Genomic DNA, 17111 nt, shown 5'->3' with positions numbered 1-17111 from the left:
AAACCACTGAAATACAGTTGGAGGGTTAATTTCTTTCCAATTCAGTAAAATAGATCTTCTAGCCATTAATGTAACAAATGCAATCATTCGTTGGGATGAAGCGGATAAACACTTATTATCTATCATTGGTAGACCAAAAATTGCGGTAAAAGGATGTGGTTGGAAATTAATATTTAAAACTCTTGAAATAATATTAAAAATATCTTTCCAATAGTTTTGTAAACAAGGACAAGACCAAAACATATGAGTCAATGAAGCAACATCAGAATGACATCTATCACAGGTTGAATTAACATAAGAATAAAATCGAGCAAGTTTATCTTTAGACATGTGAGCTCTATGTACAACCTTAAATTGTATTAGGGCATGTTTAGCACAAATAGAGGATGAGTTTACCAATGATAAAATTTTTTCCCATTGCTCAGCAGATATAGGACAATGCAATTCTTCCTGCCATTCCTTCTTAATTTTTTCTGATACATCTGGCTGTACATTCATAATCATATTGTAAATGATAGCTACTAAACCCTTTTGACAAGGATTGAGAGCTAAAATTCTTTCTGTAATGTCCAATGGACATTCTTTCGAAAAAGACTTTAATTCATTATATAGAAAATTTCTAACTTGCAAATATCTAAAAAAATGGGTTTTAGATAAATTATATTTATTAGATAGCTGTTCAAAGGACATAACGTTATCCTCCAAAAACAGATCACAAAAACATGTTATACCTTTTGTTTTCCATAAGAGAAAAGCTTGATCTATAGATGATGGTCGGAAGAAGTAGTTAGATATTATAGGACTTGACAGCATAAACTTATTCAAGCCAAAAAATTTACGAAATTGAAACCAGGTTCGTAATGTATACTTGACTATGGGATTAGTTATCTGTTTATTCATTTTGAGTAACGAAAAAAGAAGTGAAGATCCTAAGATTGAGATCAATGAGAAATCTTGCACAGATTTACATTCCAAATTTACCCATTGTGGGCCAGCAACTGTAGTCGATTCTTGTGTCCAAAATATCAAATACCGTATATTAACTGCCCAATAGTAAAATCTTAAGTTTGGTAGAGCCAAGCCGCCCTCCTTCTTAGGCTTCTGTAAATATTTTTTGCCTAGTCTAGGATTTTTGTTCTGCCACAAATACGAAGATATTTTAGAGTCAACCATATCAAAAAAAGATTTAGGAATAAAAATTGGTAATGCTTGAAATAAATATAGAAATCTAGGTAGTATCATCATCTTAATGGCATTAACTCTGCCTACCAAGGACAAAGATAGTGGGGACCACCTATTAGCAAGTTGCTTAATTTGATCTATTAAAGGTAAAAAATTAGTTTTAAATAAATCTTTATGTTTTTTAGTAATTTTAATACCTAAGTAAGTAAAATAATCTGTAACAATTCTATATGGTACATGATTATAAATTGAAACATGCATATTTAATGGAAATAGTTCACTCTTATTAAAATTCAATTTATAACCAGAAAAATTACTAAATTGAGCAAGCAAAGAAGAAATAGCAGGAATAGATCTTTCAGGGTCAGATATATATAATAACAAGTCATCCGCATATAATGATACCTTATACGTCGTCTCCCCACGGGTAATACCTAAAATATTGGGTGATTCACGAATGGCTATAGCCAAGGGTTCTAAAGCAATGTCAAATAATACAGGACTTAAAGGACAACCTTGCCTTGTACCCTGAAATAATTGAAAAAAAGGGGATCTTTGATTATTGGTAAAGACCGAAGCTAAAGGTTTATGATATATTAATTTAATCCATGATATAAATTTTGGACTAAAATTAAAATGTTGCAATGTATTAAATAAATATGACCATTCGACTCTATCAAATGCTTTTTCGGCATCTAAAGAGATGACACATTCTGGTATTTTAAATGAAGAGGTATAAATAATATTAATTAATTTTCTAATGTTAAAAGATGAATAGCGATTTTTAATAAATCCAGTCTGATCCTCAGAAATAATCCGAGGCAATATATTTTCTAATCTAATAGCCAAAATTTTACTAAAAATCTTAAAATCCGTATTCAGCAAAGATATAGGCCGATAGGATGCACATTCAGTAGGGGACTTTTTTCTATTTCCAGTATCTGTGGCATTAAGCTTTAAAAAAATTCCAAAATTTAATAGTTACTGATCCTTTAATATTAGATCTCAGGAGCTAAGTAGACTTTAACCTCATTAGGACTTGGGTTGGAGGTGACTTTACCTGGGGAGGAGAGACATAGTCAATGCTCACTTGAGATCTACATGTGATGCAAATCTCTTTGCCCTACCTAGCACTGTAGACCTGGGATAGATCTTGAAATAATGAGGCAAAATTACATCAACTGTTGCTGCATTCACTGAAATATAGAAGAGTAAAGGGTGTGCTTTTAGAATTTGGGAATAAATTCATGTTGCAAAAGCCTTGAACCTAACTTAAATACATAACTAGTCCTCTCTGATAAGAATTTTGAAAATACTTTAACATTGATAGATTGGTAGAAGGATAGACAAGAAACATTGGCTGTTAACTTGATCAATTATCTTAAATCTGTGGATATAATAGTTTTTTGTCACCCAGGTCATTCACAGATAATAGAGGTTTATCCTTGTACATGTAAATGTAACGTATGCATGTTGACCTTCATTTCTGAAAGATATCACACATGCAACTGCTCAACAGGACGAACTTCTATCCCTTGCAACATCAGTGTACAGATCAGCAAGAAACCTCTTTGTTTTCCCTGCCTTTCGCTTTTTCAGAACGTGTATTTTAATGGTGCGTCAGGAACTCTCAGATATCACTTTACAGCCAGTGAAGTACTCTTTATAGCTAAAGTCATAAATCAGGAAATGCTTCAAATCAAATCAAATTAAATGCAGCCACTAACAGCAAAAACTGATGGTAAAACAGAATGTTGTCCTTAACCCAGTTTATCACAGTACTGATTATTTTTTAAGTCTCAACGTTAAAAAAAAATAGCGTATTCATAATGTATGCAATGTAGCAATATATTGCACAAAAGTAAAATGTAACGAAGATGAAAAACAATTAATTTTCTGTAGTGCCCAAGTCTCATTTCACATGAGTTAAGAAATGTTTAAAGGACAATACTTGTGCAAAATTCTTAATGGAAACTATTGATATTCAACAAGCAGATACCGTAAATTCTTATATTCTTAACAATAGTTAAAATCGATGGTCCGAGGTACTACTGGAAGAAAAGAAAAAATAAAGTTTTCTATTTATTTTTAGAATGCTCAAAACTTTGTCAGCCAGTGTTGTACAATTAAAGTGCACTCACCATTGTAATGTAAACGATGCAGCAAATAATAATGTTTTTCCCCCTGTGAGTGATAAATATTGTCCATGACAGTGGGTAACTTTTTCCAATGCTCTTCAAAATCTGCCTGGGAATTTTCTCAAACCACCATAAGGCTCCTGTTTAGTGCTTCTTTCAAAGGCTCACATGCCTAACCTAACATTGGAGCCTTGATTTTTGCACTCAAGCCCTGAAATGGGACTTGAACCCACAACTTTTGGATGTAAAGGCATGTGTTGCCCACTGATCCATGACTGATAACATAAGTGATGGCTAGAAAGATAATTTTTTGTACGTTTTCTTGAATCGCAGATTAAAAATGGCACGCTGTTTCAGAGTGAAGTCAGCTATTACTGTCATCATGGCTTTCGTTTGGTGGGGAGTCCCATTCGTACCTGCGAAGGAAATCGTCACTGGCACAGTGAGTCTCCCCCTTTGTGCATCCAAGTGAACTGTGGGCTACCTCCAGCCCCCAAACACGGACACTTCATCGGGTCTGATTTCGATCTCAACTCACGAGTGGAGCTCAGATGTGAGGAAGGTTACGTGGTCTCTGGGAACGCGATAATGATCTGCCAGGAGGACGGCCTGTGGGACAGAAGCGGACGCCCACAATGCATGCCACTGAGGTGCCCTGAACCATGGTCACTCGGGCAGGACAGCAATCTGCTGGTCCACAAGACCAACACAAGTGGAACCATTCTGCTGGAGTGTGCAGAGGGCTATACGCTGGAGGGGCCAGCGAGTCTGAAGTGTCTGGCGTCCCAGCAGTGGAATGACTCATTCCCTGTTTGCCAGCCCGTCATGTGTGGGAAGCCTCCGGACGTTCAGTATGGTGACACTTTGTTTTCTGACCTTCACTTCGGAAGCGTTGCCAAGTACACTTGCACCAATGGGTTTGTGTTGCGGGGACAACCGTTCCTGAGCTGCCAAGCTGATGGAACCTGGGGCCAAGCTGCCCTGGAGTGTGTGCCCATTGAATGCCCTCAGCCTGAACTGATCCGAGATGGAATCGTGGACACCCAGGGCCTGACCTATCTGAGCCATGCTGTGTACACCTGCAAGCCAGGCTTCTACTTAAGGGGAAATGCTACCGTTACCTGTGGTGAGAACGGTGAGTGGCTGGGCGGACGGCCAGTCTGCCAGCCAGTTGAGTGTCCAACGCCACAGGAAATAACAAATGGAAGACCAATCTTTGAGAAATTATATCACCGAGAAACCATAACATACGTTTGCAACACAGGATTTAAGCTGCAAGGCCAAGAAAAGCTGACTTGCTTGGAGACAGGTGAGTGGGACGCAGAAGCACCTATTTGCGAGCTTTTCAAATGTGAACCGCCTCAGCTTATAGAGAATGGTTTTGTCGAGGGCTCTGATTATAGCTTTGGTGCTCTCATTTTCTACAGCTGCTTTCCTGGGTTCCATTTGATTGGTACCTCTATGCGCATCTGTGAGGAAACCTCCTGGTCCAACACCTCACCATACTGCGTGCCTGTAGATTGTGGCCTCCCCCCACATATTGATTTCGGAGGGTACTTGGGCATACAGAATGAGGACGGGGACGTGGACGGGGGATCTGTAAAGAGAAGTGGCTCTGATATCGCAACCAATCTCCTCCCGTCAGGCCTCGATCCAAAGAAAAGCATCTCTGCTTCCATCTCGGAGCAAGTCCCACACCTAAGCTCCAGTGACAATAAGCAAATGTGGAACAATCCAAGTGTAGACCTTCACCAGACGTCCGGGTTCACGAGTGGAACTGTGATTCAGTACTACTGTTACAGCAGCTACGAGTTGATAGGGTACCATGTTCTGGAATGCCAAGAAGATGGCACGTGGAATGGGAGTGCGCCCGCCTGCCTTCTGATAGAGTGCAAGCTGCCAGTCAAACCTGAAAATGGTCACGTTAGGTTTTCCAGCAACCTGCTTGGCAGCATGATAGAGTACAGCTGTGATCTGGGCTACGAGCTCCTTGGCTCACACACCAGGCGCTGCACCTCAAACAGTGAATGGAATGGCACGCCTCCTACCTGTCAGCCGGTATCGTGCGACTCGCCCAGCCAAATCAAAAACGGCGTCACGAAGGGCACCAACTACACCTACAGCAGCGTGATAGCTTTCGACTGCGACTCTGGGTTTGAGCTAGTCGGGCCTGTTCAGAGGACTTGCCAGAGCAACGGGGAATGGAGTGGAGAAGTACCACAGTGCGTCCCAGTGTCCTGTGGGCTACCTCCCAGTCCTGACAACGGCAATGTGACTGGATTGAATTACACCTTCCAGAGCCTGGCAAGTTACAGTTGCAACAATGGCTACCTAATTAAAGGGGATCAGATTCGTACCTGCCTTGCCAATGGCAGCTGGAGCGGGGAGACGCCACAATGCCTATTGGCAGCATGCCCACCACTCACTGGCCTGCCAAATGGCTATATCACAGGAAGTGAATTTACCTACGGAAAGGAAGTACAATTCCGGTGTGTGGATGGCTATTTACTGGTTGGTGCACCAAGTCTTGTGTGTCAGGGAGATGGGAGCTGGAGTGATGTGGTACCACAATGCAGCCCAGTCAACTGTGGTCCTCCAGAAGACATCTCCCACGGATTAATCAATGGGTCTAGCTTTAGCTTTGGGGACTCGGTGAAGTACATATGCTTTCGTGGGTACGGACTGATAGGGATCTCAGTCAGGCATTGTCTACGGAACGGGTCATGGAGTGACAATGTTCCAAAATGTGAACCCTGTAGCTGTCCATATCCGAACATCCGCAATGGGTTTACCACCGATCAAGATTTCAGTTGTGGAAACCTAATAACCTTCCAGTGCATGGAGGGTTTTAAGTTACTGGGCTCTTCTCAAGTTCTGTGTGAATCTGGGGGGAGGTGGAATTCAAGCCTTCCCTACTGTGGCCGAATTTCATGCGGTGCACCTCCATTAATACACAATGCCTTCTTTAACGGGAGCAGCTCCTTGCCTGAGAACGCCATAGCCTACAACTGTTTTCCTGGCTACATCATGAAGGGGAAGGCTGAAGTGTTCTGCACAGACAGAGGCAAATGGAGTCAGCCGTATCCAACCTGTGAGCCAGTGGTCTGTGGGCCACCTCCGCCAGTGCAGCATGCAACTGTTGTAGGTGACCAGTATACGTTCGGGAGCAGAATTCATTACAGGTTAGCACAATGTTCACTCCAAATTATTTATAAATAATATCCTTATATATCAAGTACAAGTGTCCATTATTGTATCTGGTTTGGTCCACATTTAAAGGTTGCTTCTGTCCAATATATTAAAAAATGGGCTTCTTGGACACTTTTTGAAACTTAAAAGTCTTTTACAGACTATTGAATTGTAAGCATTGTCAAAATAGAAGAAGCTTGGTAACAGAGTCTGTTTGGCTGTAGCAGGTTCTCACTACCTGACCAGGTGGTGACCAGGACACTACCAGGAACTTACAGCTCCTCTGCTCCTCTTCAACATAGTGCCAGAGATCCTTACATTGACTTTGGAGACTCCCACCTCTAACCTGCTAAGCCAGCAGAACCTGGGGCCAAGCTAAGCCGACATGTGTGTGCACCAGTCAAACACCTTTGGTCTTCCAGGATGTAAGCAAGATATGTAAAATTATGAGAGAAGACAAAGTAAATAGGAAGAAACCATTTTCCTTAAAATGGAACCAAATGCCAAAAAGGACATGAGCTTAAAGTAGATTGACAGAAGACTCAGGAGGGAGATAAGGATAAAAATCTTTTCACCTTTTGAGGTGGAACTCACTGAAAGGACAATAGAGAAAGAAAGCATCATCATACTGAAGAAGTTATAGATGCTTACTTGAAAAGCTGTGACCTCCAGGGCTACTGACCTAAGGTCAGAATGTTTAATAGGCTATGTAGCTCCTAAGGTCAGAAGCTGATCACTGATGATCGTGCAGTCTTCAGTTCCATATGCAACTCAGAAACTCAATATCAAAATAGTCTGCAGATGCTGGAAATCTGAAATAAAAATGGAAAATGCTGAAAATACTCATCATCCATGGAAAGAGAAACAGTTAACATTTCAGGTCATCAAATCCCTCAGTTCTGATGAAGGATCTTTCATCTGAAAAGTTAACTGTTCTGCTGCTTGACCTGATGGGTATTTCCAGCATTTTCTGCTTTTATTTCTACAAAGGAAGCAAATTTAATTTTTTCTTATTTCAGCAAATGTCATCAAACTTTATCCATGCCCTCATGCATCAGGACTTGGACAACAATCAGGTACAGGCTGATAGGTGACGAGTATCATCTTTGTAACATAAGTGCCAGGCAATGTGTTACCACCAACAAGAAAGTCTAACTACCTATCCTTGACATTCAATGGCATTCAGAGACACATCAGAATCAGGTTTAATATCACTGGCAAATGTTATGAAATTTGTTGTTTTGTGGCAGTGGTGCATTACAATCATCATCATCAGGTGCCATGCCCAGTTTGAGCTTTGACTGCCCTGGCCCACACACTCCTGTTTCGGGTCAAGTGGATCAATTCACTGGTATTCATTTCCAGTTCTCTGGCTGCTGTCTCTATCACCATTTGTCTTTGCTTTCCTCTTGCTTTCTTCCCTTCAGTCTTTCCCATAATTACCGTGCATTCTAACTCCTCTTTCCTAATCACATGTAATTACATTACAATACATAATAATAAACTATGAATTACAATAAGTATATATATGAAATAAGTAGGGCAAAAAGAGAGGAAATAAATTAGTAGTGTTCATGGGTTCATTGTTCATTCAGAAATCTGATGGTGGAGGGGAAGAAGCTGTTCCTGAAAGATTGAGTGTGTGTCTTCAGATTCCTTTACCTCCTCTTTGATGATAGCAATGAGAAGAGGGCGTGTCCTAGATGATGGAGGTCCTTATAGATGCCTCCTTTTTAAGATATTGCCTTTTGAACGTGTCCTGGATGTAAGGGACTGCCCATGATGGAGTGGACAGACTTTATAACTTTCTGCAGCTTTTTCTATTCCTGTGCAGTGGTGCTCCATAACAGATAGTGCATCTGTAGAAATTTGCAAATGTCTTTGGTGGCATATCAAGTCTCCTCAAACTCCTAATGAGATATAGCTGCTGTCATTGCCTTCTCTGTAATTGCATCTTTGCAATTAATATGTTGGGCCAAGGATAGATCTTCAGAGATGTTGACACCCAGGAATTTCAAACTTCCCATACTTTTCACCACAGATCCCCAAATGAGGAATTGTGTGTGAAGCCTTGACTTCCCCTTCCTGAAGACCACAATCAATTCACTAGTCCTAATGATGCTGAGTGCAAGATTTTTGCTGCCACACAACTCAACCAGCTGATCTAGCTCACTCCTATATGGCTCCTTGTACCATCTGAAATTCAGTCAACATTAGTTGTGTCGTCGGCAAGTTTATAGATGGTATTGGAGTCATGCCTAGCCACACAGTCATGGGTGTAGAGCAGTGGGCTAAGCACACATCCCTGAGCTGATGCAGTGCTGATTGTCAGCAAGGAGATGTTATTTCTGATCTGCACAGATTGGGATCTTCCAGTGACAAAATCAAAGATCCAGTTGCAGAGAGAGGTACAGGGGCCCAGGTTTTTGAGCTTGTTGATTAGAACAGAGGGTACGATTGTATTGAATGCTGAGTTGTAATCAATACACAGCAGCCTGACATTGATATTGCTATTCTCCAGGTGATCCGAGGCCAAGTGGAGAGTCAAGGGGATTGCATCCACTGTAGACCTATTGTGGTGATAGGCAAATTGCAATGGGTACAGATCTCTGCTTGGTAAAGTGTTGATTCTAACCATGATCTATCTCTCAAAGCACTTCATCATTGTAGATGCGAATGTCACTGGCTGTTAGTTGTTGAGGCAGCTCACCCTGCTCTTCTTGGACACTTGTATGACCGTTGCCCTTTTTGAAGTAGATGGGAACCTCTGACAACAACAGTGAGAGATTGAAATGTCCTTGAACACCCCTACCAGCTGGTTGGCACAGGCTTTCAGAGCCCTACCAGGTACAGGTACACCATCAGAGCCTGACACCACACCCTCTTTAAAAATATGCTGATGTTGGCTTCCAAGACATAGGTCACAGGGTCACCAGATGCTGCAGAGATTCACATGGGTGTAGTTGTATTCTCCTTTTCAAAGCATGCATGAAAGGCATTAAGCTAATCTGGGAGTGAAGCATTACAGACATTCATGATGTTATGTTCCGCCTTGTAGGACGTAATGGCCGGCAAACCCTGTTAGATCTGACTTGTATTCAACTCTGTCTCTAATCTCAATGAAAACTGTTTTTTTCACTGTTAAAATAGTCTTCTCAAGGTAGCGGAGCACTACCTTATATTCCAACCTGATGGCATGAACATCAATTTCTCCTTCAGGGAAAAAAATCCCTCCCCCTCCCCACTTCCTCTATTTCTCACTCCAGCCTTTTTCCTCTATCATTCAGCTTCCTATCACTTCCCCCTGGGTCTCCTCCTCCTTCCCTTTCTCCTATGGCCCACTCTCCTCTCCTATCAGATTCCTTCCTCTCCAGTGCTTTACCTTTCCCACCCACCTGGCTTCACCTCATCACCTTCCAGCTATTCTCTTTCCTCTCCCCCAACCTTTTTATTCCGGCGTCTTCCCTCTTCCATTTCAGTCCTGATGAAGGGCCTCAGCCTTAAACATCGATTGTTTATTCATTTCCATAGATGCTGCCCGACCTGCTGAGTTCCTCCAGCATTTTGTATGTGTTCCTTTGGATTTCCAGCATCTGCAGACTTTCTCCTGTTTATGTTTATCAGCAGCAGTTATTAAAGAATCAATTGTTAATTTTAACTACATATTTTTGTGAAGGTATTAGGAGAAATGAGAAATATGAGAGTATACAGAATTAAGCCACACATCTCATTAAATGCTAGAGACACTAAAGGGCTAAATGCCACTTACTGAGGCAGATGAGGACCTCTCATAATACGTAAGATGTGCCTGGAGCTGTACCTGAGAAGTTAGGACCTGCAAGCTTACAGACCAAGCACTGGAAGTTTGGATTACATTGAGTAACTGTTTCTCACCTGGTCTAGATACAGGAAACTAATAAAGTCATAAATTTACCATTACTCTACTTAGGGACCTTTTAATGTCTACCAACAAGGCAGGCCTTAATGTCTCATTTGCAAAGCTTTTCTACGACAGTGGCAGCTCTCTACATGTCAGCCTAGATTTTTGCCTTTAAGGTTTGTGTTTGAACCCAAGACTTTGTGTAACAGAGGCAACAGTACTTTCCTGTAGTAATGCTATATGTGAAATCAAGCTCAGAAATAAAATAAGGGAGTCAAAGCACATCTTGGTTTACAAATACTAAAGAAAGACTTGGGGAAACTGACAGGTCTTTTCCCGCAGGTGTTCGGAGGGATACATCATGGGATCAGAGACGGATTCTCAAACGTGTTTGGAAGATGGCTCCTGGTCCACTCATAGTATTGCATGCAAACCTCAGAGCTGCACCCTGCCATTCAACGCTCGGGCAAATGTTGTTATTTCGGGAACATTGTTCACTGTCAATGAAAGTATAATCATCTCCTGTGAAGAAGGATACCGACTGTCAGGCGCAAACAAATCTACTTGCCAGGTAAACGGACTCAGAATGTTTACTTTACAAACAAGTCCTGTGTTGAAATGCAGTCAATTCACTCTATATCTCATTTGTAAACATGTGCAACAAACCATGCTGGGCAGAATTATAAAACAGCACCTTTGTGAAGAGTGCTCCATCTATCTAGGAGCAGAAGGTTGTAATAAAGCAGGGTGGAAGGAGGATCATGTACTACTGGCATAGAAGATCTACGTAGATGTGTGATGAAGGTTCCATGTGACTCTGGTGTGTTTATGATATTGCATTGGTAAGGCTTCATTCTTTTCACATGGATAAGAAAGGAGAGATTTGAATTTGTGCAGCAGAGCCTCAGGGAGTGAGCCTCAAAGAACTCAAGAAGAGTTTACAGTTATTGAAAGCTCCGTCATTGAAGTGCAGTCATAGTTGTGGAAGGGCCAGCAGCGAATATGGAATTGGAGTTGAAAATAGTTTATTATTGCCATATGTACTGAGATACAGTGAAAAACCTGTCTTGCGTAGTGTTCATACAGATCCAATCATTACACAGTGCATTGAAGTAGAATGAGGTAAAACTATAACAATGCAGAATAAAGTGTAACAAGTACAGAGAAAGTGCAGTGCAAATAAACAAGATCATAATAAGGTATATAGATCATGAGGTCAAGAGTCCAATTTACCATACCAAGGATCTATTTAACATAACAGCAGGGTAGAAACTGTTCTTAAGCCTGGCGGTAGGTGTACACAATCACCTACTCACTACAGGGAGCGATCTGGATTAGAAGTTGTGCTTAGGCTGCACTCTGAAGTGGCTGAAGTAAGAACTCACTTGCTTTAGTTTAGAATGGAACCATGGAATTATATCACTTTAGAGGTCAAACCTCATCTAATCTTTCTATTGATAGACAGAAGAAGCACTGATTGTAAAGCACTCATTCAGAACTGCACTGGTGTGTCAGTTCTCAAAACTATAATGTGGGAATTGAACCCACAGCTTCCGAATCTGCTGACCCACAGGAAGATGGCACCAAAGGGGTGCTGAGGGGCTTGGAGTTGTGTTGAACATTTATTCCAATAGCTGAAGCTGACCATGCTGATCATGATGTGCATTACCTGTCTGTACTGTGCCATTTTAAAACCAGGCAAAGATAACGTAACCTATGTTTCTTACAGCTATAGTTGTAGATTTCAGTAAAAGTCCAAAAAATGTTGTTGAGGAGAAACCTATGAGCCTAGGGCTAGCAAAAGGACTCCTCTGGATGGTACAAAGATACAAGTTGAGTAGAGCTCAACACCCTCTGGAATCAGCTCTTGATTCCCAACCCCCGGCCATTCCTCAGACTCTTGTGAAGCAAGTTTTCATGAATGTCAATGGTCTCAACTGAATAGTGACAGGCAGCTGCAAAAACTGAAGGCCATGTAGGTTTTCACAATTAAAATAGCGTGAGTTGTTTTATGTTTAAGAAATTGTAATTTATTTTTTTATTGTAGTTCATAATCAAACAAACATTTCCATAGGATGTATTTCAGATATTGTACATATACATCATATAGTCATATATGCCACAAATCTCCACATAATATTTATCTGAGGTATACCATAACAACTCATTTAATGTTCTCCAAACACTGAACACAAAACGCAGTAACTGAACTTCACGTAATTACATCTTCACGTCAGACCAGCCTCTTAAAGTGAACCCCAGCTCAATGTCAGTGGTTGTGAATTATGTACATTTCCACCAATTACATCACCTTACACAGACCCCACCCCCACAGAATTCACTAAATCCTTGGACAAGCTATCTGACTTACACGGGTGGAGGGACAGCCTCTGGCTCTTTCTGAAGTGTGTTGACACGCTCATGGCCACGTCGTGGTACCAGGGGCATGGTAGTGGAATTCTTCAAGTCTTGGTGGGCCTGTTTAAGACAATCTAGTGAAGTAGATTCAGGTTTACCCCTCTTATCTATGATAAAAGTCTTTTCTCTCCATTCCAAAATGCGGAAAGGACCATCGGAAAGTTGTGAAATGGTGACCGTCTAGAAGAAAACAAAACTGACAGACAACTGGATAGAGACTGAGAAGCTCACAGTCAAACACCCAGATAATGTGCAGGTCTCTGTACATCTCACACAATTCTGAGAAGTGACCTCACATATGTAATGAACAAAAGTTAATGAAAAATAGAAAAAAGCTGCATAAAGTGAAAAATCAAGTTCTCGGTTGTGTATTGAAAGAGTGGATTCTTCAGCACTGGTGAACATATGCCGCTCAGCAGTATGCTGACCATGAAACAAACCGAGATCTATCGTGACAAACTGAAAAATCAAGGTAATTGTGAATAATCAGCAGGCTGGTTGCAGAGATTTAAGAAAAGACACAGCATTAAATTCTTAAAGATTTTAAAACTTTTAGAGATAAAGCAGTAGGGAAATTCACTGATGAGTTTGCGAAGATTGTCACTGATGAAAATCTAACAGCAGAACAAGTCTACAATGCTGATTGTTTTTATACCTTACATAAAACCTAACAAAAAGTAAAATACAAATACAGTGTACTGTAACCTTTTAATCAAAACGCGGCATCATAGGTGGAGACTGAAAGCCTGCCATAGTTTGGTGTTGAACAGCTGATTCGGGTATTCTCCCAATGCCACTGTGCTGCATTTGTTACCCTGCACACATTATATTTTCATTATATCAATGGTATGGAATAATTTTTACTGTGAAGCACACATGTGTAATGAACAAGTGTGAGAAGATTGCTTACCAGTATTGCATAAACTCAGAATCGGAATTGATGGCGATCCCCAAGCTATCTCATTACATTTTCTAAAATCTGAAAAAATCCAAAACAGTTCTGTCAGAAACGAGCCACACTCCCGAATAATGGCTTCAAGACAAATTCAAGGAAACAAAGTTTATTAACAGTTCTGCAGAGCTGGGCTCCCTCAGAGAAGGGAACCCTGAACCTTACAGGGCAGCAGGTTTTATCCTTCTTCCTTACCCCTCCTCTCCCTGACTCGGGAGGTACACAGTCTTAGATTCAGTGTTTTCCCATTCCATATTTGGAGTTGTTTTTTACACATTTCTGTAAAACAATAGTCCATATCTCAGGACTTCAATGATTCCACAAGCAGTTAATCTTGTCAGAGCTTCTGCATTCCTGCTTATCAGACATAATTAAATCACATTTGTTTACTGACTTTAACCCAGACATAATTAAATCACATTTGTTTTCTGCACTGACTTTTAACCTCGCACATCTTAATTTACTTCAACTCTCACAGTTCCAGCCCCAAGCCTTTTGGATAAGGGTTACTCTTCCTATACTGCAAGTTTTGGTTGGCAGTATTCCAGGAGTTTTTAAACACGTGATCTTCTACCTACTGACACCTTACCACTCAAACAGCATTTAACAGGGCAAGCATCAGCTTAATCTCTCAATTAGCAGACAATCAGTGACGATGTAAGAACACAGTGAAACAATGGGAAAAACTCTTCGGTCCTCCAGCCCTGCATTATTTTCATCATGATTCCTTGTCCTGTCCGGTTCCATATTCCTTGATTCCCGCTGTAACAAACTACCTATTAAATGTAGATAACAATTAAACCTCCTCTGCCCTCTGGGTAGAAGATTGCAAAGGTTTTCTTTCCTCTGTGCAAAGTAATTTCTGCTCATATCATTTCTAAGTGACCAAATGCATATCCAGAGATAATGAAACGTGATTCTCAACACTGTCGTCATCATCATCATTATGTGCCGTGTCATGATGTGGGTGATCATGGTCTCATGACCGTGATTGCTCTTGGCAAATCTTTCTACAGAAGTAGTTTGCCATTGCCTTCTTCTGGGCAGTGTCTTTACGAGCTGGGATCACCCACCCAGATCAATACTCTTCAGAGATTGCCTGGCATCAGTGGTTGCATAACCAGGACTTGTGATGTGCACCAGCTGCTCATATGAACATCCACCATCTGCTCCCATGGTTTCACATATAGGTGTCCCCCACTTTTACAAAGGTAGAGCGTTCCTATGAAACCTTTCTTAAGCCGAAATGGCGTAAAGTGAAGAACCATTAACTTACATGGGAAAAAAATTTGTAAAGCGAAAACAAGTTACTAATGTAGGTCTTTTGTAAAAGTGGAGTAAAGTGAACACTCGTAAAGCGGGGGACACATGTAACCCTGATCGGGGGTGGGGGGGGTAAAGCAGGTGCTACACCTTGCCCAAGGGTAACCTGCAAGCTAGCGGAGGGAAAGACCACCTTACACCTCCTTTGGTTGGGATGTCACTCCACCCCACCACCCTCTAGACACTATAGCTTTATAAAATAATCTCTCAAGATTGAGAAAATGACAGTGAGCCACCTTAATAAATCAGTGCAGTCCTTCTGATAATGTTTCCATAAGGTGTTGGGTTGGGAAGTTCCAGCATTTAGACCCATTACAATGAAGGTACAACAATATATTTCCAAATCAGGATGTTTATTTGGAGCGTAACCTGTAGGTGAAAGCATTCCATGAACTTGCTCCATTCCTCCTTACTGGTGCTGGAGGTCAGAGATTTGAGAGATGCTGTTGGCAAATAAGTACATTGCCAATTTTAGGCAGTAACTTCTGCAACCAGAGTACGACAGCACCGGAGAGAATGAATGCTACGAGAGGTTGTTAGGATGCTGATTAAATCGCATTTTTCTGCGGATGGTATTGGGCTTTAGCACTTCTTCAGGCAAGTACAATGTTTGCGATCGTCCTCCTCTCTTGAGATTTGTAGATGATGGGAAGACTTTGGAACACTAGGGAATGGGTCAGTACCCACAAGGCATCCTGCCTGTGTGATGATACTGAGTCTGCTGTCTGCCAAACTTAACTCTAAACTTAAGAGAAACCTTTAATCCCTGTCCAATATAATAAGCACCTACTAGTACCCTCTCTTTAAGGAGATTATACTGTATAAATCTACACTACAGGAAGTAGTTCACTTCTCTGTTTAGTCTCCATGGCAAGATGTAGCTGTCAGTAACTATTATTCGAGCAATGAATCATCCCTCCCTACCAGGAGATACTTCCAGCTAACAAAGTAGTTTAAACACAATTTATTTTATTTTTAGTGAGACACATTTAATTTAAATGAATAATTCTTAACATGCCCCCCCACTGTACACTAAAATTCAGTTTTTCCAATTTATAAAAGATTATCAAATTACAAAAGATGTCTAAACTACAATTAATTTCCAAACACAGGTACAATGCTTACAAACTAAAGACATAATTTTTGTTAGTTGAGTAGAACGAGTTGACTCCCGCAGAAGCTGAAGGCTGGGGAATAAATTCTAGGTTTAATTTCTGTCACCCCATGTCTCTACCATTCCACATTATCATTCCTAACAATCCTGACCCAACTTTCTAACATTTCTACTGTTTGGTTACAAGTTTACATCATCCACATGTGATGTTTTCAGTTATATTTGTCAGGCAAAGTGATGCAATGTTTAATTAGGACAACATGATTTCTAGATTAAATCATGGACCAACGAGAACCTCATTGTTCTGTTCACAGCAAGAAGCTGAGCAAGGCTATTGGTTAAATGTTTAACTTAGTCAAAAAAAAAATTTGAACGTTGGAAGGGCCATGCAACTGTGCTTGAAAGCTAGTGTTAGTAAAAAGCTCCTCGGGCCCTGGAAAGTGAATATTGCTCACGCCTCAGACCTGATCTTATAGTCAATGATTTCTGTGTCTTGTTCAGTTGAATTGCCACTCAGTACTGATCCCCAAGATAACGATTGTGAGGAACTTGGTGATGGTAATTCCTTTGTATGTCAAGTCAATGTAGAGATGGGGATTGAAGCAGCAGCTCTATCTGATTCTTGTGATTTAAAGCATGGCAAAATGAAATACAAGTGTCCTGAGACACTTGGGATGATTGACCTCCAGAAACAGCAACCATGCTCCTTTGTGTTTTATTTACACCAAGCATTTCCCTCTGATACCTATTCAACACACACAAAATCCAGAGGAACTCAGCAGGCCGGGCAGCATCTATGGAAAAGAGTTTTGGGCTGAGTACTCTTTTCCATAGATGCTACCTGGCCTGCTGAGTTCCTCCAGCATTTTGAGGTGTTGCTTGGATTTCCAGCAACTGCAGATTTTCTCTTGTATC

At 40.9% G+C, this 17111-nt stretch overlaps 1 protein-coding gene across 1 annotated transcript in view; it reads left to right on the top strand.

Annotated features, from left to right (window-relative positions):
- The window catches only part of svep1 (sushi, von Willebrand factor type A, EGF and pentraxin domain containing 1), a 289678-nt gene that overhangs the window by 227478 nt on the left and 45089 nt on the right, over window positions 1–17111 (top strand). Inside the window, exons 38-39 of the mRNA XM_073048583.1 lie at window positions 3654–6502; window positions 10732–10960. Of these exons, the coding sequence (XP_072904684.1) occupies window positions 3654–6502; window positions 10732–10960 (3078 nt within the window). The remainder of the gene's footprint in view (window positions 1–3653; window positions 6503–10731; window positions 10961–17111) is intronic.

Source organism: Hemitrygon akajei, chromosome 6 (assembly GCF_048418815.1).
Source record: "Hemitrygon akajei chromosome 6, sHemAka1.3, whole genome shotgun sequence".
In the NCBI taxonomy this organism is placed as follows: domain Eukaryota; kingdom Metazoa; phylum Chordata; class Chondrichthyes; order Myliobatiformes; family Dasyatidae; genus Hemitrygon; species Hemitrygon akajei.
The sequence above is the reverse complement of the archived record's forward strand: the minus strand, read 5'-3'. Positions and strand labels throughout refer to the sequence as shown.